Source organism: Corylus avellana, chromosome ca1, assembly GCF_901000735.1.
Source record: "Corylus avellana chromosome ca1, CavTom2PMs-1.0".
NCBI lineage: Eukaryota > Viridiplantae > Streptophyta > Magnoliopsida > Fagales > Betulaceae > Corylus > Corylus avellana.
This window is the reverse complement of record NC_081541.1, coordinates 44,976,636-44,997,836: the sequence shown is the minus strand read 5'-3', so window position 1 is coordinate 44,997,836 and position 21,201 is coordinate 44,976,636. Positions and strand designations below refer to the sequence as shown.

Here is a 21,201-nt window from a genome sequence, read left to right as displayed (position 1 = left end):
AATGTTCAGAAAATGATAAAGTAGCCTACAACTACCAAACAATTGCAATTTGGCCATTCCGTTAGTCATTACTGTTAAATATGATGAAAAATTCAAAACTACGTCGTTTTGACAAGGGTAAGTTACTAAAATACCCTTTTAGAAAAAAAAAATTATATTAAAACAAGCACGCAAAACGGTGCCGTTTTGCTTGAAATTAGGGTTTCCTTACACTTACCAAAATGGCGCCGTTTTGGTAAGTGTTAGGAATAAAAAGAAAAAACCTTAGATCCCACACAGAAAAAACCTCAAACCCCAGTTTATCTCTCTCCCCCAAACCGCCGGCCACCACGTTGTTCTATCTTCAGCAACCTTCTCCCTCAAGTGAAAAAAACGCAACGCCCCTCTGTCTCTCTCTCTCTCAAAACCAGCTACCCCTGCCACCACCATCCATCACCGCCGGCCACACCATCCAATGGCTACGAAGCGCCACCGAAAAATTCTTACCCATTGTAAAAATCAAACAAAAAAACCACGTTAGCAGATAAACAACACCGATCCGACAGCTATACCATGAAATACAATAAAAATATTGAGTTATGGGTAAGATTTACAGGCTACCGGAGATAGAACGACGTGGTGGCCGGTGGTTTTGGGTAGAGGGATAAACTGGGGTTGGGGGGTTTTTCGTGGGTCACCTGCGTGGGGTCTAGAGTTTTTTCTTTTAATTCCAAGCACTTACCAAAACGGTTCCGTTTTGGTAAGTGTAAGGAAATCCTAATTTCAAGCAAAACGGCTCTATTTTGCTTGCTTGTTTTAATATGATATATTTTTTTTTCCAAAATAGGGCATTTTGGTAACTTACCTTTGCCAAAACGACGTAGTTTTAAATTTTTCATCATATTTGCTGGTAATGACTAATAGAGTGGTCAAATTGTAACTGTTTGGTAGTTTGTGGACTACTTTATTACTTTCTGAACATTAGGGGGCTAAAATGAAAATGGCTGGTAATTTGAAGGGCTTTTATATATTTTTCCCAATTTTTTTTTTTTTTTTCATAAAAGGGCATTGTAGTAACTTACCCCGTAACAAAACGATGTCGTTTTGCAGTTTCCAGCCAAACTGACAGTTTTGATTAACGGAGTGACCAAAATGCAATAGTTTGGTAGTTTGAGAGGTTACTTTATCACTTTTGGAACATTAGGGGGCTAAATTGAAAACGGCTGGTAGTTTGGAGGGCTTTTTTATATTTTTCCTTTTTTTTTTTTTTTTTAAAGGTTGATTCAATGCAACTATGTTTGGTGTATTTGCTGCTGAGAAGATCAATAAGTATGACAGTGTTATATTTATAATTATGATTGTCTATAGATACAAAGAGATTTGAATGCATGAGATACGTACATAATTCAAATCTTACCACAAAAGATTACTACCTTATAATTTTTATTTTTACCTTACAATTTTTTTTTTCCTTATAATTTTTTTTTCCTTGTGTTGGGTAGGGCCACCCCCAGCTCCGTCACTATAACTCTTATTTTGTGTTGCTTTATACGGCTTAGGGTACTGATTTTGCAATTTTAAAAAGTAGGATCTAAAAATAGTGATTTGAAAAATATAGTTAAATGTTTGGCAAATCGCAGTTTAATTTTTAAAGTTTTGCATTTTCAAAAAAGCACCGCATTTCCTCCTTTTTAAAAATGCTGATTTTTTATATTTTCAAATCATAATTTTTTAAAAACCCAATTCCAAAATTCTATTTTCTACAATTTTATTTAAAATCACACTTTTTATCTATAATAAAATCATAATCTCAAACGCACCCTTGTGAAGTTGCCTAAAATTCTAATTGGAAACAATTTTTAATGTCTATTTCGTTTTTATTTCTTTTTTGTGAAGTATTTTCGTTTTTCACTTGTTTTCAATAACATCCCACAATTATCTCTCTCTTTCTTAATCACATCCTAGTATGCTAACGTGACAATGCCATTCTTCCATTTGATTAAAAGCACATTAAGTTAATTAAAAAAACATGTTAAAAGCACATGTACGTTTAAGGACACTCGCATCATAAATCCTGCTACAGCTGAAGCGGTCGGAGAGCGGAAACCATTGGCCCTAGGTAAAAGGTTAGGCCTTACAAATATTATCATTGAAGGTGATTCGCTTGAAGTGGTCCAAGCTCTACGGCAGGATGGTAGTTACTGGAATAGCTACGGGATGGTGATTAATGATGCTAAGTCTTTGCTCATGAATTTTTCTCAGTGGGAAATCAGCCATGTCAGGAGAGGTGCCAATAGGGTAGCTCACTGTTTGGCAAAGCACGCTCTAGATTTAGGAGAGGATACTGAGTGGAGAGGGACAACCCCTCTTTGTATTTTGGACCGTGTCTTGATAGAGCAATTTTTTCCACAGTAATGAGATGAGGTAATACCATTATTAGACCGCTTTGTAAGAAATTTATATCTATATTTGAAAAATATTTACTTGGAGAAAGCTAAAAGTTTTTTTTTTTTTTTTTTAAGTCGCCTAAAATTCTAATTGGAAACAACTTCAAGCGGCCCCTGTAGTATCAACAATTCTATTAACTACGGTAGGTAGTGGAGGACATGACTATTTAATGTTGCACAAATTATTTGTTGGACTAATTAAAGATATCACATCCCTGTCCCTTGGAAGGAATTAAGGTCTTATATATATATATATATATATATATATATATATATATATATAATGATGTGAATTCATTGATTCACTTGTAGAATTGGGTTCTTTCATCTAGAGGTCTACAACTTTTGAGTATATATTTCAATATATGACTTAATTTTAAATGAAAAAGTTGACTTTTCTGTCCCAACCAAGTTAATTTTGTATATACTCTTGAGGCTTTGGTTAGTGTCACGTGCCTGCGCACACATGACACGAGTTAAGGCGTCATGCATTCTTAATTATTATCAAATAGCTTTACCACATAGGACTCAAGACCTACCCTAAATTAAGTTCTCACAATTAACGTAATCAAAGAGTTGAGATTCCGCTTTACTTCTATCATTTCAATTCATTATATTTGCTCAAAACACATCAAAATTGATTACTTATTGAACAAAATAGATCTTTCAGTGATACTTTGCAGAAGGGGGGAGGTGCTTTCTCTCTCTCTCTTCTCCAACAATCTTTCATGAGGAAGCTTGAGATTTAATGATGCGGAAGCTGTCCTTAACTTTCTTTGTACCTGAATTTACCAACTGCCAAAGTGAAGGAAATGAGTGAGACAACATAAATGTGTAAGAGTAGATTCTAGCTAGAAGTGCATGCATATATATACTAACCTCTAAGTTGAACTCTTTCTTTGTTGCATGCCCTCTGAGATAACCAAACTGGGAAATCCTTGATAGACTCCAGCTTTCCACCTATTCCAATGTAAGAGATCAAGTTCACTTATCAGACCTATGCATACATGCATGAGCAGGGGAGGAACCACGGGGCGTGTTTTCCCTCTTTCAGCTTGGCCCCTCGTTCATACTTTGGTCTTCTAATGAGAAATTTTAGTTCCGTCCCTGCATGGATATATGCGTGCATAATATATATGGAGAGATAGGGAGTCTGGGATGAACTTACATGATCTGGGAACTTGTCCAAGGAAAAGCCAGCCATACCAATAATTACATGCACTGGGGCACTATAATTGCTGTGATCATATACATCTATCCCATTTACATCTTTTATAGGAAAGGCCTTGCACTCTTTTTTGTAAACTGAGCAGGATCTCTCATAATTATGAACATGGCCAAAGAGAACCAGATCAACCTGATAAATAGTAACCAAAGAGAAGAACACAAGTTCATATCAAAGAAATTCAGGAATATGGCTACTTAGGCCAAAAGGACTTACTTTGCTTTCCAAGAGTAATGGTTCTACTTCCTCAACAAATCTGTCGTCCACATTAAGTAATCCTATTGCAGAAGAATACATGGGTCTATGCCTGCAATTTACATATGTCTATTTTGAGCACACAGTTACAAGACAAGAGGTAGTTACTTTAATGTGAGAAACTACCATCTTATTTGCAATGTCCAATTAACATTAAAAAGATCACAATGTCCCTCAATCTACCTAGTCTTTTCACTTAGCATCAACATTAATTCGAAGAGAATAGTGTTAAAATATGTAAGATTCACTTACCCAGTGAAAACTAACCAAGGAGTTTTTGATCGATTGATGGAAGCCATGTCATTTTTCATCCACTCATACTGAAACATTTTGCATATATTTAAAAGAAGGTGATGTCAGATTAGGAGATAAACATGCATAAAGGACATAAAGCGTTTGATTAATCTAACCTGCTCATATTTTTGTGTCCAATTATGCTCAATTGAAATCACTGTGAAGTGAACACCTCCTTGTTCTATGGAATACCAGGGCTTATCATTTCCTGAGGTTGGCATGGGAAAGTATGTTTCATAAGGAATTCCACATTCTCCTCCTGAATCAGTTAATGTATATACTGACCCCGAATCTTCGTAATCTCTGAAAAAGACAAAAAAAAGAAAAAAAAGGTGCAGATATAAAAGCATATCAGAGTAGGTGTTATAAGTTCAAACCATGTCTCCGTTATTCACCTCTCATTACAATTAAATATTTTACGTATCCTCACATAACGAAGAGTATTATATATAATTTGAATTAATAAATCAATCAAATCTTGTAATATATTCTAACAAAAATGACTTAAAAAAAATACTTATTAAAGTATGCATATGAGAAAGGTACCTCTCATGGTTTCCAATTGCAGTCATATAAGAAACTCGTGATGCTACAGGGCTTATTTGTTGAAGGAAAAAATCCCATTCAACTAAAAAGCCAGTGGCATAGCTTATATCTCCAATGTGGAAGATTGAGTCTACCTTGTTAGAATCTATTTCATCTGCGATGGCATCAATCACTGAGAGAGACCCCGGCTATATATGTATCACAAAATAATATATAAAAAAAAAAAAACAGGGGTCAATAGATTTGTGTTTCAAGAAGTAAAAGACTAAAATCACCATAATGCACTGTTATTAACATGTTATTAGTGCAAGATTTATTCATTTTGGATAGTACTAGACTTTGTTCATTCATTGGGATTTGCTTAAACCAGAAAACCTTGAAAATTTTGTGAAAACAAATTAAATTTTGGGTCTAACTATATTTGCAGCAGCAAGTGTATCCTATCCTTACCTGAATAAAGTGCTCGGCAGAAGCATCACGAGGAGCCTTTCCCATATCCCCATATGCTATGAACTTGAGCTCATCTGATCCTCCTGCAGGTGGAGTTCGAAATTGGATTTGTTCACTCCAACCAGCTAAGTCACTGCAGTACGTACGTGTTAGAATATTAATAAAATGATTAAATTTCAGAACTTTCCATATCTGTAGTTGGTGAAAAGAAGGTTGCTAAAACCTTCCATATCTGTAGGAGAATTTGCTTGAAGGTTCAAGTCCTGTCATTACTGCAGAATGAATGTATCCTGGGTCATGCCACCCAAAATCCTTTGCTGGACTTTGAAAACTACTTGAATCTGTCAATTTCAGAACACAGGAGCAAAATCTAAGTAGAAGATAATTAAGAGGAAGGAAAAGGGTATCTATATATGATGATGGTGACAGCCATATGTAATTGCCCTCTTTTATATATGATGTTCACCAAAAAATGAGAAAATATACTTTAGTCTCTTGAGGTACTATCATATTTTCATTTATATCTCTAAACTTATAACTTCAATGGAAATTTGAGGAGAAAAATACAAAAGTATCTAATTTGACAAGTAATATAGTTCAAGGACCTCAAAGCTGCTTTTTAATTTTGAAGGAATAAATGAAAATGTAGTAGTAGTTCAAAGGGCTAAAGTATATTTTTTTAAAAAATAAAATAAAATATACCAAATGCAAATTTAATGGCTGTCAAAGAGAAGGACTCCAACAATATATATATATATATATATCCTTATGTTTGGGATAAAAGGAGCAAAGAAAAGTAGTATGTTGAGGAACTCACTACACATATTATCTTGTGTAAATGTAGTAACTTGTGATGTCAGTGTTTTTCCATCTCCATATTGTACTTGTTGAGGTTCCTTAGCTCCACTAACCCATGTTAATCTCATCTGCATCACATGTCATGTTCAAGAGTTCAAATTAGAGTAATGCATGCATGGTAGCTTCACATGGTTTCTTGGTATGGGTTAAACCAGCCCCATGATGCTTATAATATCAGTAGCAACAGCTACACCTTCGACAATTTGTTCATTTCTAATCTGACAATTTTTCTCATTTCTAATTTGACAATTTGTTAATTTTGTTAAACAAGCTGTTTCTGTTGGCTCAAGTTGTCAAGCCTCATTATCTATACCAGGAGGCAAGATATATGGACTCATTGAAAGATATCACTCTTAAGCCGTTCGAGCATTTACACCCGGCTAGCGAAAAGTTATTTGGGCTAGCTGGGATGTAAATTCGGGTGAAGTATAACCCATATCTGATAAGTTAATTTAACTCCAAATTTGGTGAGCTGCTATAATACTCACTAAAATTGGTGAGCACTATTCACTTACCAAATGAGAAAAAAAAAAAAATTTATTGTTAGTAAGTTTCATAAGGACCCAAATCCACACCCCCCCACCCTCTTTTTTTTTATTTATTTTTTTTATTCTCAAATTAGTAAGTTTCATAAGGAATTCCCAACAATTTTACTAATTCGAGAAGCAAATTTCTGGAGACCGAAGTCCCGTTTTATATTACCTTTCCTTTTATGAATGCATTAATTAATCTTAATTAATTAGTAAAGATGGTGACTCACCGAGGTTCCAGTTGAATCTACACTTGAGATATGTCCATATAAAGGCTTAATTGGATTGGCAAAATTGATGGGAGGTGATCTTGCCAAAACGCAAGGCGTTTCAAATCCGCCGCCAAAGAAGACGAATTCGATGTCAGTTCTGATGTTAATGACATGAAATGTTAACGTTCCTCTGCAGCTCGTCACTATACCTTTACCCCTCCTATATTTCTTGCGATGCTTATTCTTGCAACTCAGATAGTCTGGATCTTTACTCATGTACATTGCCTGCAAATTTTAAATAAATACAAGATTATTAAGATTCAATATATATATAAGGACTTCGATATTATTAATTCATATTCTTTATAAGGAAATATAGAACGGGCGGAATACCAAATAATTATTATTTATCTAAAAAACTTAAACTCATATAAGAGAGTGAATTTAATTGTTTATTGGCTGACATGTTATATCAGATTGTACGAATGAAATTTATAATAAAATCTGTAATACCATTAACAATAGGAATTCAGGAAACTATATGATCATCCTAAGAAGTTAAAACAAAGAAATGGACAAAATTAGACTCTATAAATGAATTTTGCCGGTGGACACAAGGCAAAAACCTTGGAAGGGACGGAAAGATGCGTAATTAACCACAGCCACCCTTTTGTTCTTACGTGAACGTCATGACTTCTTGACGTGACTTAATTTGTCGGTTACTTTATAAACTTGGCCATCTTATCTAGTTTTTTTCTTCCGATGCTTCTATACCTCTACAAACTATAATATAACATATATTATTAAATTAAAACGATGGACAGCGAAAATAATAGTCATATTTACGCTATCATTTTAAAATGAGTAATGTTAAAAATTACATTTTTATTTCACAACAGTTTTAAGTAATTATTAAATTTCTTTTATAAATAATAAAAGAATGCAAGAGTTGATTGGGAGTACTATTATGTCCGTATTTTGAGATAGTTATGAGATAAAAATGTAGTTTATAACATTACTCTTCTAAAAAAATTAATAAGTTCCAATTGAAACTTTCTAAAATTACTTATAAAACCTAGTATCACCTAAATAAAGAACCGATACTAGACTTAATACTCATAAATATTGAATACCGTTACAATCCACTCACCCAATATCAAACTAATTATAGGATGTCTCACTAATCTCTACGCAAAGTTAAAACTACTAGCGAGCGGTGAAAATTGAAGCCTATTGATAAATGAGAAATGCTAGAAATCACTATTTTATCTAACTTTGTTGATATGGACACTGTCAATCAATCATTGTTAAAAAAAAACAAAATAAATCAAGCACTGATTGACAGTATCACATTAGCAAAGTGAAATAAAACTGTATGTGGCATATAGCATTAGTAATACAAGGTATTTTCTTTTTTTATCTTGAGCGAGTTATTACCCCTCTCAATACAAGTTCAAATTTTATACTCAAAATTTTTAGAATTTGGAGGAAAGTACTCTGAGTCATAAATTTCTCAAAATGATCCAAATTGAAGTAAATAAATTACACCATTACTGAAAAATTACAACATTAGCTAGAGTATCACACTAAACTTGAGGGTCTACATGTTATAATTGTATAGATATTAGGTAAGGCATGCTGTTGATGCTGCTTCATTTGTTTTAATTAAAGTATTTATTTTTATAAAAATTGCATCAATCTCGGAAATAAAAAATAACCATTGAAGAATACCATATAGCATTTGGTTGAATTTAAAATTGTTTACCTTGACGGGATAATGGCAGAGTAAAGGAGGAATATTGGCAAAATCGCCAGTTTCTAAATAAAGAATCCCATTGGGTGGACAACTTTCTACACTGCATGTTTAAGAAAAGATAACCAAACTAGGCAGAAAAAAATAATAATAATAAAAACTAAGTTAGAGGAAAGTAAACTTAATTTCTTTCTTTCTAATTCTTTTTTAGTAATGTTGTTTAATAGACTCGTGTACAATTGTTGTACATTCCAATTGCATAACAATCTTATAGGAGTCTACTTAAATAACATTTGTTTTTTTTTTTTTTTTTTGAAAAATAAATAAATAAATATCTCTTACTTAGAATGAGAAGGTGAAATCATGGCGACCCAGTCACCCTTTGAAGGATGCAAAACTCGGCTAACGGTAACCTTGAGATATTCTTCGTCTACAAGGTTGGATTTCCGACTAACTTTGATTTTGATAGAAGGGTCTGTGACGTTGGAGCACTCCATCAATGTTCTTCTATTTAAGAGCCGAAAATCTGACATTGATGTGTGGTTTCTGTGCATGGCCATGGAGTTTATATGTGAAGGGTGCAACGGCCATGACGAAGAAGGAGAAGAAGAACTGAGAAAGAATGTGAGTAATATGATGAAGAGTCTGAAAACCCAACAGGAATTGCTGGGCTCCATGAGAAAACTGCAAGACAAGGTAACGAAAATTCTTTGGAATGTTCGAATTTGGTTAAAAAGGATTATGAGAATGGTAATGGAGATTTTAAGGTTGGAAAATAGTGTGGTTATGAATCCAATATTTATGGAGAATACAAAAAGGCATATTCCTTCATGAATACATTATTATTCCACCACTATTTTACCAGGTTGACATGCAACTTGACATTGCAGTGTCCATCCGTCTTTAATTTTTTTCTTCTAACAAAGAGTTGATACATTCAAATGGTTGATGTGTCATTTTCACATAAATCCAATAAAATGAAGGCGTAACATTTAGCATTGCTCGTCGTATAGGACCAAATTGCTTCAAGTAACATGGTTGGTTTCTTGACGTAATTAACATAGTTGGTTGCGTTGATTATTGATACTACGTACTAAGATGGGTAACAGCTGTCTATTTTGTCTTTGTTTCTTTTTGGGAGCTTTTCTTTTTCACTAGGATCGGATTCTGAGTTTTAAAACCAATTTTATTTTATTTTATTTTTAACTTTAAAAATTGTTGTGTTTTATTTTTTTAGAAATGTTTTGAATTTTTTGAAGTGTTTTGAAAAGTGTGTTCGTAGCCAATCAAGGGGCACGTACATCTGAAAATTCGTTTCTTAAGCTAGTTTTGACAAGAATTTTCAAAGTGTAATTAAGAAGTGAAAAGAGTTCTAGAAAATTTTGTTACACTAATTAAAGGCATCACATGATTCACTTCCTTTGTCCCCTAATTAGAGGGAAGGCTGTTGGGAGGTTGCAAGAATGACATGAACTTTTCATTCATCCATTCATTGTAATACCTAAAGCCTTTTGACTTTGATATTAGGCAAGGTTTCATCCCCCTAACGCTTGGGGGCATGGTCGCACCACCTTCTGAATGGTCAAGAGTTCTCGCACCACCTCCTGATGGCTCGAGGGGTGGTGCAACTACTCCTTGGGGTTACCAACCACCACCCTCAAATGGTGAGGGAGTGGTCCATGCACCAAATCACATCCTTAATTAGGATGGCTAACTAACCTCTAAAAGAATTAGGGAGTTGTCAATCATTTCCTTGGGAGCAGTCGGCTTACCCTACCATACTCTGTGTGGCGAACTATTACTTTTCTTTTTTTAATTTTTTTTTTTCATTGTGTAAATTTATTAATGACGCAACGATTTAGACTATTGGAATTGCTAGCTGCTGCAATTCTAAGAAATTGCAGTGACCTCAATCACTCAACAATGCCTTTCAATTAATTTCAAATGCCATGTCAAAAATTGTCCATCTAGCCGGCCTATAATGTTTTCCTTTTCTTTTTCCATAAGCAACCTACAAATGGTTTGTTCGGCATACTGTTTAGATTTTTTTGGTCACAATATATATATAGTTCGAACCGTAAATGCTATTCTGCACGATTAGTTAACTACTCAACGTTCGGAATAATAAATTAAAAAAAAAAATCTTTAAATTCTTTTAAAATTAGAAATTGATAGTACCACGTCAGCACCCGATCAAAATTCTTAAAATATTCTACAACATTTTGTTTTTTTTTGTTTTTTTCATATGAAATGATTTGAAATTTGTTGTATTAACATTTACTTCTATTAAATCCATTAATAGATCAAGATTGACTGTAATTCTTTGCCCAAATTGCAGGCTACTTGACACCTACATAAGAGAGGACTCCAATAGGGTTCAGACAGGTGAGCTCCATCGGAATTCTCTCTTAATTGACTGCAATCAAAACGATCAATTGCAGTCGATTTGGTCCGCCGTCCAATACTTTAGGAATTCTAGAAGATGGTGTAAATACACAACATAATAGAATTTAGTCATTGGCTTACCTTAACGGGATAATGGCAGAGCAAAGGAAGTTGGCTAAGATCACCAGTCTGAACATAGAGAGCAAAGTTCGATAAACAACTCGAGACACTGCATTTGTAATGGAAAAAGGAACAAGGAGATAAACACAAACATCATAAACACATGATCAAAAAAAATAAAACAAAGTTTTTGATATATATATATATATATAGAGAGAGAGAGAGAGAGAGAGAGAGAGCACTTCTTACTCAGAATAAGCTGGTGCAACCATGGCGACCCAATCAAGCTTTGAAGGAAACAAAACTCCACCAACGGTAACATTGACGTACTCTTCGTCAGAAATGTTGGAAAAGGGACTAACACTAATTTGAAGAAAAGGGTTCAGATCTGGACAGTCGGAAAAGATTTTTCTATTTAGTACCCGAAACTCCGATATCACAGTGTGATTTCGATGCATTGCTGTAGAGTTGATCGTCAAAGATGGCAACAATGACGAATAAGAAGAAGAAGAAGAACCAAGAAGGATGATAAGAAAGAAAAAGAAAAATTTGAATGCCCAAGAAGTGGAATAGTACTCCATCAGACAAGAATGAAAGGAGGAAAAAGAAAAAAAAGGATTAAAATATTGTAGTACTGAAAATTTGAGATTCTAAAGGTAGACAAGAAGGTTATTATTCTTGGGTTTCTTTTATATTTTCTTTTTGTTTTCAAAACTTTTGTAGAAAAGTTTACTTAAACACCTGCAAAGTATAAGCAGTTTTGTAATTATATTCTTAAAATTTAAAAATTTGCAATGTAGGTATTCTATGTTTCAACTATTTCTAATTTCACCATTTTTTTTTTTTTATATATTTTGTTTTTGTTTTCATAACTTTTTTCAAAACTTCACTTACTCCTGCGAAATATAAGCAGTTTTGCAATCATAACCTTAAAATTAAAAAATTTACACTGCCGGTATCATAAATTGCAACCCATTTTAATTTTATCAATTTTTTTGATACCGTCGTTATAAATTTTTAAACTTCGAAATTATAATCACAAAATCAATTATACTTCGAGGGTGTAATTGAAGTTTCCTAACCTTTTTTTTTTTTTTTTTTTTTCTTTCCTTTTCTTTCGAATCTGTCACTTAATTTGAGTGGATGCTACAAATATGGAGCTTAATTGTGTGGAGAACATTACGTGGTGCATGCGCTTTGGTTTTCTGAAGTTCTAACACCACGGAGGTGGCTGGCCGCTAACTATCGGTTTTGTCTTTTTACTTGTCCGGATTTTTCTCCGAAGCTTTTTTTGTCTGGTTTGACTTTGAAGTTCATGAGGATAATTATACCCATCTGTTTTTCTTTTTCTTTTTCTTTTTCTTTCTGAAATGCATGGTGTATGTATGAAGATGCATGTTCTGCATGCATCCTTTAATAATCATGATCGTGCTGCATCATGATTCATGTGTCATCACTCACGAGCCTTACTTTTGAAATCACAGTGGTCGTTGCTTATTCATTGCTTTCCACACCCTGCTCTCTTATTATTTTCCCTGTTTCTTTTTGTTTTGTTTGTAATTTTTTTTTAAGTAGTCAAGTTCAATTTAATTGGTAGTAGTTACGTAGTGAGTGATTAATATAACATAATTGAATCTAAATTTAAAGGTTTAACTTTTTAAGTCTAAATGGTATTGTGTCGCGTTATATCAAATATTTTACTTGAAGACTAGCTAGCTCAGATGTGGCGTTTGGTTTGGATAATCTAATAGTCCTCCGTATTTGCATTACAAAAAATGTGATGCCTGAGAATTTGTGAGTGATTAATTAAGAATTTGATAGGATTCTCGTGATTATGAGATTCCCGGGTTTGATTTATTCTAAGACGTTTTGTAGGAATTATCTATGCTTTCTATAGGACCTAAAAATCACCTAAAAGCCCACGGCATAAAAAGAGTCAGAATAAACTTACCTCTAGCCCATTGAAAGAGGCCAAGACCCAATGGACCTAGAGCTATTACCCCTCTAGGAGACTTCAGAAGACTCTAGAATACTCGGCATGCTTACATATAAGGCCTAAGGTACACATTTTCACTATTTTACACTTTTATCAATAATGCTTTCCTTACTTGAGAAAGCTCTCTCTCGCACTCCTTATTGACTTGAGCATTGGAGTACTCTCTCCAACCCTAAGGGGCCGACAAGCTTACGACGTCTTTTACCTCTTTTGCAAACGAAGCTCTTCCCTAGTGGCAACTTGAGGCCATTACTAGTTCCGTACACCAACATTTTTCAAAATATCCTTCCTGTTAATTTCTCTTCAAGTGCACAAGAAATTAAACCGAGAATGCATGATCACAAGGAAGAAAAATCGTATGTGAAATGTGGTTTTTATTTCATTTCCCCTCTAAAAAAGTATTTTTATATTTTTGTCCCATATCACAATTTCTGGTTTCTCTCTGATGAGAGAGATCCTGCTCAGAAAGAAGAGGCACGCACTACAACTCAACGTCTTTCTCTGTGTTGAACTCATCAACTGCCATCCCCGCGAAGCGAGACATTATTTGTGAGACATCTACAAATTTGTCACTCTGCTTTTTAATGATGCGGAAGTTGTCCTCAATTTCCCTCGTTTCAGCATTCACAAACTGTAAAATTGATGAAAACAGATCGATGAGAGAACTTTCACACATATATACAAAGAATATGTCTGTGTGTGTGTGTTGTATTGCCATTCTACAGTTCTAAGGTTTCACATTAAAAGTATTAACTAATTGACATTATGGTCTTCTTAAGGGCTTTATTTGTTTAAGATACTTATAAAATACTTAAAAAACTATTTTCGATCATCTTTACGTCAAATCAAAACTGTAACACCATAGTCTTACATTGAGAAGATAATAAGCTTACATAGATTGGTGGATTAAGAAAGAACTCATGGGTACTAAGTCCTATGAACGAACTTAGCCAACATATGTTGATTTTAAGTTTAGACAAAATTACGAGTTTAGTTATTGTTTTAAGGGTGCTAATTATGTGATTTTTCAGTTTTCTCGTTCTTTTCCTCTTAAATTTCAATATAGGGCCTTAATTAAAGAGCTTCTTGACCATAATTGGGTCCTTAATTACAAGTCTTTTTCTTTAATATATAAAATAAAACTTCATTATACTATTGCTATTTTGAGCATTATTTTATTGGGGGCCTTAGGCTCAATTTTCCTTTGTATTTTTGGATTTACTATATCTTGTCTAGTCAGCTAGAGTTTGAGCATACAAACCTCAAAGTTCATCTCTTCCTTTGTTGCATGCCCTCTTACATAACCAAACTTAGAAATCCTTCGTAAGCTCCAAGTGTTCACCTGTCCAGGAGCAAGAACATTGAATCTAAAAGTTCACCTATCGCATACAAAGGCATGAAAAAAATGTATATATATATTACTACATTTTTTTTTTTTTTTTTTTTTTTTACTACATACTTACATGATCAGTTGTGAAGTTGTCCAAGGTGAAGCCAGCCATACCAATAACAGCATGCACTGGGGCACTGTAATTGCTGTTATCATACGTGTAAATGCCATTTTCATCTGCTATAGGCATGGCCTTGCATTCCTCTTGATTAACTGCGCAGGTTCTCTCATAATTATGAACATGGCCGAAGAGAGCCAGATCAACCTTGATCATGTTCCTAACTTAGTGTTAGAAAATATAATACAACCAAAAATGGCCAAACTAATAATGATTTGAGAATGAGGAGCCAAAGGAGTTTACCGTATTCTCAAGTAGTAATGGTTCTACATCTTCAACAAATTTCTTATCCACACTAAACACTCCATCTGTTGAAGTATACATGGGTCTGTGCCTGCATTGGCAAATTTTATACTCATTTACAGCAGGAAACTTCACTTCGCAATTAAAATAAGACAACACGTCGACTATGTCAATTGAAATGAGAGATAAATTGTAGAGTTAAAGTTCCAATTCAAGATTTCTGCTTTAACTCCATGGTAAATCAACACTTATCTCAAAATTTTAAGCTGATAAGAAAAGGTAACATTTAATTAATACTTAAACACGCATACTAAAAAGCATACACGTGCACTTGCATAGATTCATGGTGTGACAAATTGAGGCCACATTTCATAAGTAAACAGAAAAAAATAAAAAGAAATTGTCTATAGAGCCTACTTACCCCATAAAAATTAACCAAGGAGTTTTTGATCGATCAATGGTAGCCATATCCTTTTTCATCCATTCATACTGTAACAGTAAATTATCAACAAATATTAAGTAAACCCAATTAATCTTGAAGGATATATTAGACGAACCTGTTGTGTCTCACCTGCTCAGAATTTTCTGACCAATCATGCTCGGTTGAAATTATTGTGAAGTGAACACTTGCTTGTTCTATGGAATACCATGGCTTATCCTTTCCTTGGGTTGGCATTGGAAAATAAGTCTCATAAGGAACTCCACATTCTCCACCTGAATCGGGAGTAATGTATACTGACCCTGAGTCTACATAATCCCTGAAAAAAAAAATAGACAAAAAATAAATCAAGCATGTAGCTGCTAGCTCCATTTGTTGATCACTACATTTGTTCTATAATCATGCATGCCTGAAAGTGGCAGCTATCTGCATCCATAACAGAAAATAATTTGAAGAGAATTGGAGAAAAAAGCTACCTCTCATGGTTTCCAATAGCAGTCATGTAAGCAACTCGGGAAGCAAATGGGCTTATCAGTTGAAGGAAAAAATCCCATTCTACTAAGAATCCTGTGGCATAACTTATGTCTCCAATGTGGAAGATGGAATCCACTTTTCCAGAGTTTACTTCATCAGTAAGAGCTCCAATCACTGAGAGGGATCCTGGCTATGTATATCATAAAAGTAGAAACATGGTTGTATCAGATTAAATTTCTTCACTTCAGTTTACTTGCAAATGCAAGTAAGAACATGGTTGTATTATTTTTTATTGGCTTAAGCTTTTGATATAAATGGCGGTTTAACATGACATCAAAACACAGTCTTTAATTAGTTTGAATCTGAAACGAGGTGGATATGTTTTCAAAAAGCATTATATAACGTGTCTTAAACATGGAAACAGTGGAAATGTTCTAACTTTTCTGCAAAGTCTAGCGTTTTGATGTACCAACATGCAGCCTACCTAACAAAGTGAGTCTTACCTGAATGTAGTGTTCAACAGAAGCATCACGAGGAGCCTTTCCCATGTCACCATATACAAGAAAATTAAGTTCATCTGATCCTCCAGCAGGCGGAGTCCAGAACAGGAATCGATCACTCCAACCAACTGAATCACTTTGTAGAAGAAGGAAAAAATCACTTTGACAGCACTTGTAATAATAGGATTACTGGGGTACTTTGTGTTTTCCATTATAAATTTTGATCATGCTTAACGCAGAGGTCAATATAGAATATTATCACTAGACTTATTTATTTCAGTGGTGCCTTAGGCCTCATTGCAGCTATAGATTTTTCTCCATTAATCCCTACAAGCACTCATTAGCATGCGAATTCGCTTACTTGGGAAGGAAATACAGCTTCATGACATCTGAAAATGTCCCAAAAATACCCAAATTTCCAGATGAAACTTACCTTTTCCATAAAGAAACTGTTAAGAATATGCTTTGTGATTTGTCCATTTAAACCACTTTCCTGATTGGTGGATAATTTGAGCAGACAGACCAAACTTTGGTAGTGCACTTCTTTTTTTTTCTTTTTGTGATCCTTTTTTTTCTTGTCATTTTGAATTAAAAATTGTTAAGCGTAATGTGATGCAAAAAAATGCAACAATCACCATTCACAGAACCATCTGTTCCAACTTTAATTACTTCCAGACAAGGGTTATGTGTGTCTAGGGCAGAGCAACTCTTCCTTCACCTCTGTTTCTCTGTTTTCTGCAGAAAGTGCAGATCTGCCTTTTGTGTTTTAAACAGATTTATGTGTATTATTTTAACTTTTCTTTTTTATACCTTCCATATCTGCAGGAGAAGGCACTTGAAGGCTGAAGTCCTGTCATCACTGCTGAATGTATGTATCCTGGGTCATGCCAACCGAAGTCCTTGGCAGGACTTGGTAGAACTGCACCTATTCATTTCACAATCACTAAGCAAGTATTAGTTACAAGATAGTTTCACCATTAAAGGGTATGTGATACACTATACCTATTGTTGTGAAAAAATAAATTTTAAGATCTCAAGAAAACGAAAAGAATAGAATAAAAATAACTCAATCGCGCAGATGAAAATAGGAGTAGCTCACTAATCATATCATCTTGTGAAAATGTAGTAACTTCTGATGTCTGCATCTTTCCATCCCCATATTGTACTTGTTGAGGTGCCTTATCTCCACTAACCCATGTTACTCTCATCTGCACCACCATACTAATCTTCCAATCAGCTGCTAACGGTGCATTAGGCCCCGCAATTTCACACGTCAAAAGTATATTTTATACAAAATCACAAAAATGTGTCTTGATTTGATGTGCATTTGAAAAACACATGCATGATTATAAAGGTCGAATAGCGATTTTAAAGGCAGATTTTAGCAAATGCTTAACTACGTTTTCGCTATTCTTTCAAATTGCACGTTTTGAAAGTGTTAAACCAATCAAGCTTCATAGGAAAAGGGTTTGTTGCTTACTGATGTTCCAGTTGAATCTATGCTTGATAGATGTCCATATAATGGTTGTTTTGGATTAGAAAAATTCACCGGGTTCGACCTCGTCAATACGCAAGGCGTATCGAAGCCGCCGGCGAAAAACACGAATTCAATGTCGGTTCTGATGTTAATAACATGAAACCTCAAAGAACCACTGCAATTGGTTACCACGCAGCTGCCATTGTCATATTCCTTGCATTCCTTCTTTGTGCAGTTGATGTAGTCTGGATCATTGCTCATGTACTGTGCCTGCAATTTTGTTACCAACATATAAATTATGTTAGCTCTGTTTTATTTATGAGTTTGCTTATAAAATATCAACCTAGTTGTTATTCATTTTCTTTCAAATGGGAAAACCTGCTAATGTCTAATTATTAATATTGGGGTTTCTAAATTTTCTTTCTGAAAAAATCAAATTTAATCAATTGATTTTTAATCTCGACAATTAGGTTCTTGGGTTTTTCTCTGGTTTTAAATAAGCTCATCTTTCAACCTACAGTCAAATTAATTAACAATATGCCACGTAAAACCAATCAATTAATGTTACATGAGTCTCTTTTGACACATCATGCATCAACGGTACATGCCACGTGACACAATTACTTAAAATTATAAATAGACCTTAAAAAAAAATTTAAAAAAAAAAAAAGAAAAAAAAAGAAAGGAGGTAGAACAAATTAAGGACGAACCCCTATAGACTGGCAAATGTGTTGTGATTTTTTCAATGGCTTAAATCTAATTTTGTTTTTCTTTTTTTATGATTATCTTAAAATAATAATAATAATAATAATAATAATAATATCTTCAAAAATAATAATAATAATTGGCTAGATGGGATATAAAAGCCCTATAATAATTAGGCCACCCCCGGTCCCCCCAATTAGGCCATTACCATTCGGATTGGCCGTCCACATATTGAAGGTTATATATGCTTCTTGATGCGACTTTTAGCTACCATTACAAACGTGGCTACCTTAGTAACCAAAAAAAAAAAAGAGTAGGTTTGAGTTAATTTTGCGTGTAATGGTTTTGGATCTGAATCCTCTCCGGTCCAAAATATTTAATGTCAGAAATCCTGGGACCACAAATGGGACATGTGTCCCACTAATAAAATATTATTTAGGATTAAAAAAATAACAAAACAAAATAATCAAAAAATAATAATGAGGTGGCTATCCACCTCATCTTGGCCATTGGGGGTGGCTGGCGACCCCCATTTTAGCCCCAATGGCCAACCTGGGCCTATGGGGGTGGTTCAGCCACCCCCAACTTGCAAAAGGGGGGGTGGCCGAACCACCCTCAAGAGCCTTGGGAGTGGTTCAACCATCTTCAAGGGCCAATTGAAAAAAAAAAAATAGAAGGTAGGGTTTAGGCCGGTTCGGCCACCCCCCTTTTGCAAGTTGGGGGTGGCCGAAATAATATTTTTTTAGTGGGACACGTGTCCCATTTATAGCCCTATAATTTCTAAGAAAAAATCCTAGTCATTAACTAGATACTCTCCGAATCCGATTCCCTCAATTTTGACTTTATTCTATTTGTACATTTAAAGTAAATGTTTACTAATTACAAAATTAATTTCACTGACATTTACTACGTCCAATAAAATATTCCCCTTTGATTATTAAGTTTATAGTTTGCCTCTCTGATATTTTGTCTAGGCAGTGACCATACTACATGCGTTGTCCCTATGCATGCATGGATAGGACAAATTCTACTGAAATATGTGACAATGGCTTTTCGAATTTTTTCTTTTTACTTTTTCTTTTTCTTTTTTTTTTTTTTTTTGGTATATTAAAGATTCCTTCTAATTTGTTCAATTTCTTGTTTAATTCGTTTTTCATATGCTCCTCCACCCCTCATTTTTCAAATCTTAGTGTTAACAAAACATTTTTCTTATTTAGTCATGGCAATATATTGTCAAAAAAAAAAAAAAAAAAGGAAATTGGTGTTGCATGTGGGAAAAATAACAGGAATAATTGGAAGATAACATCTAGAAAACAATGAGAATTTGGAAGTTTAGTCATAAAAAATAAAAATAAAAATTTGAAAACAATGAGGGTTTGGCTGTAAGACATGTTACCCATCATTTGTTTTAACTATCTATATTTGTTTTGGAAATTATGTATTTTGTTTATTATTACCTTGACAGGATAATGGCACAGTAGTGGAAGTTTACTCAAATCACCAGTCTCTGCATACAGAACCTCATTCAAAGCACATTTTGAGACACTGCATTTATATATATATATTAAAAAGAAAAAAAAAAAAAAGAAATCATTGACATTAAATTGGAATAATTACAATACAAAGGAAACATATATTTGTTCTTATAATTATATATAATGTAATATTTCTTACTCTGAATTAGCAGATGAAATCATAGCAACCCAATGGTGCTCCTCAGGAACCAAAATTCCAGTAATCGTAACTGTGACATAAACATCATCAGAAAGGTTGGAATTTGGAGTAACATTTATTTGGGTAGACGGGGTTTGATCATCGCAGTCGGATAACAGTCTTCTAGATAGTACCCGAAAATCGGATATCAAAGTGTAACCGCTGTGTTCAAGAGTTGAGTTGATAATTGAAGGAGGCAACATCCATGAAAAGCAAGGAGAGGAAGAAGAAGAGAGAAAGAAAATGAGGAAGATGAAGAGAACCTTGAAAACACAACAAGAATAATGACAAGATTCCATGAAAGAAGCATGCATGGCTTGATGAGAAGATCTGGTTCTTTTTAGTCTGGTTTGTTTTTTTTGAGTGTGTTATAAGGATTTGTTGGTGGGATAGGGAACTTTGATGAGAAAGTGTTGATGATGTTAAGGTATGACAAGAATGTGGGTAAGGACTAAGGATCCTATATATGTGGAAGAAATGAGTTGTGTCTTTGGGCGAATATTACATGTGGAGTTTTAGATGCTTACGTAATAATGAATTGACTATTTTATCACTTCTTTCTTTGTCATATTTTGTCTTACTTTATTTTCTCCATCGTGTTTCACAAGTATTTATGAGATTTTTTTTTAGGTTAGGTGTTAGATGATAATTTGTGTGCTGCTAGCCCACATACTGCAAGATTTTTTTTTTTCTTAGGCAAAAAGGTAACCAACTTGTTGAGAGCCGCACAATAGGAGCCTAGACGGTAGAAACTGCAGGCAATCTCTTAAGTTCGACTTGAGTCATAGCTTGACTCAGCCCTACCAGGGCATTAATATGAACGAAGGTAGTCTACAATAATCAGGCATTGGGATTCCCATTGCAGAATTCAAAATTTTCAACCTATGCCCTATTGTGTACCTAACAATTTTTATTTTTTATTTATTTTTTATTTTTATCATTTCTCTCATAGCACATATATGCTGGGAGCTACACAAAATGAGCTTAGACAATAAAAATCGCAGGCGCTCTCTTAAGTTCGACTTGAGCCATAGCTTGACCCAACTCTACCAGGTCATTAATATGAACTAAGGTAGTTTACACTAACCAAGC

At 34.2% G+C, this 21,201-nt stretch overlaps 3 protein-coding genes across 3 annotated transcripts; all 3 read right to left on the bottom strand.

Moving 5' to 3' along the window:
• Positions 1-3,055: 3,055 nt before the first annotated feature.
• Positions 3,056-9,293, bottom strand: LOC132167483 (probable inactive purple acid phosphatase 27). The gene is made up of 13 exons (XM_059578474.1): positions 8,892-9,293; positions 8,562-8,652; positions 6,815-7,081; positions 6,014-6,122; positions 5,420-5,537; positions 5,197-5,329; positions 4,747-4,934; positions 4,317-4,503; positions 4,159-4,226; positions 3,868-3,958; positions 3,595-3,783; positions 3,306-3,386; positions 3,056-3,221 (listed from the first exon to the last, which is right to left on the bottom strand). Exons 1-13 carry the CDS (start codon positions 9,224-9,226, stop codon positions 3,153-3,155), a joined length of 1,926 nt encoding a protein of 641 aa, XP_059434457.1. The 5' UTR covers positions 9,227-9,293; the 3' UTR covers positions 3,056-3,152.
• A 1,738-nt stretch (positions 9,294-11,031) lies between these two features.
• On the bottom strand, positions 11,032-11,552 carry LOC132167482 (uncharacterized). Its single transcript, XM_059578473.1, has 2 exons — positions 11,304-11,552; positions 11,032-11,163 (listed from the first exon to the last, which is right to left on the bottom strand). The coding sequence occupies exons 1-2, from the start codon at positions 11,510-11,512 to the stop codon at positions 11,064-11,066; spliced, it is 309 nt and encodes a 102-aa protein (XP_059434456.1). The 5' UTR covers positions 11,513-11,552; the 3' UTR covers positions 11,032-11,063.
• Positions 11,553-13,472: 1,920 nt separating this feature from the next.
• Positions 13,473-20,408, bottom strand: LOC132167851 (probable inactive purple acid phosphatase 27). Its single transcript, XM_059578886.1, has 13 exons — positions 20,071-20,408; positions 19,854-19,941; positions 17,695-17,961; positions 17,314-17,422; positions 17,025-17,139; positions 16,218-16,350; positions 15,717-15,904; positions 15,373-15,559; positions 15,223-15,290; positions 14,802-14,892; positions 14,514-14,705; positions 14,312-14,392; positions 13,473-13,681 (listed from the first exon to the last, which is right to left on the bottom strand). The coding sequence occupies exons 1-13, from the start codon at positions 20,406-20,408 to the stop codon at positions 13,532-13,534; spliced, it is 2,007 nt and encodes a 668-aa protein (XP_059434869.1). The 3' UTR covers positions 13,473-13,531.
• Positions 20,409-21,201: the final 793 nt, after the last annotated feature.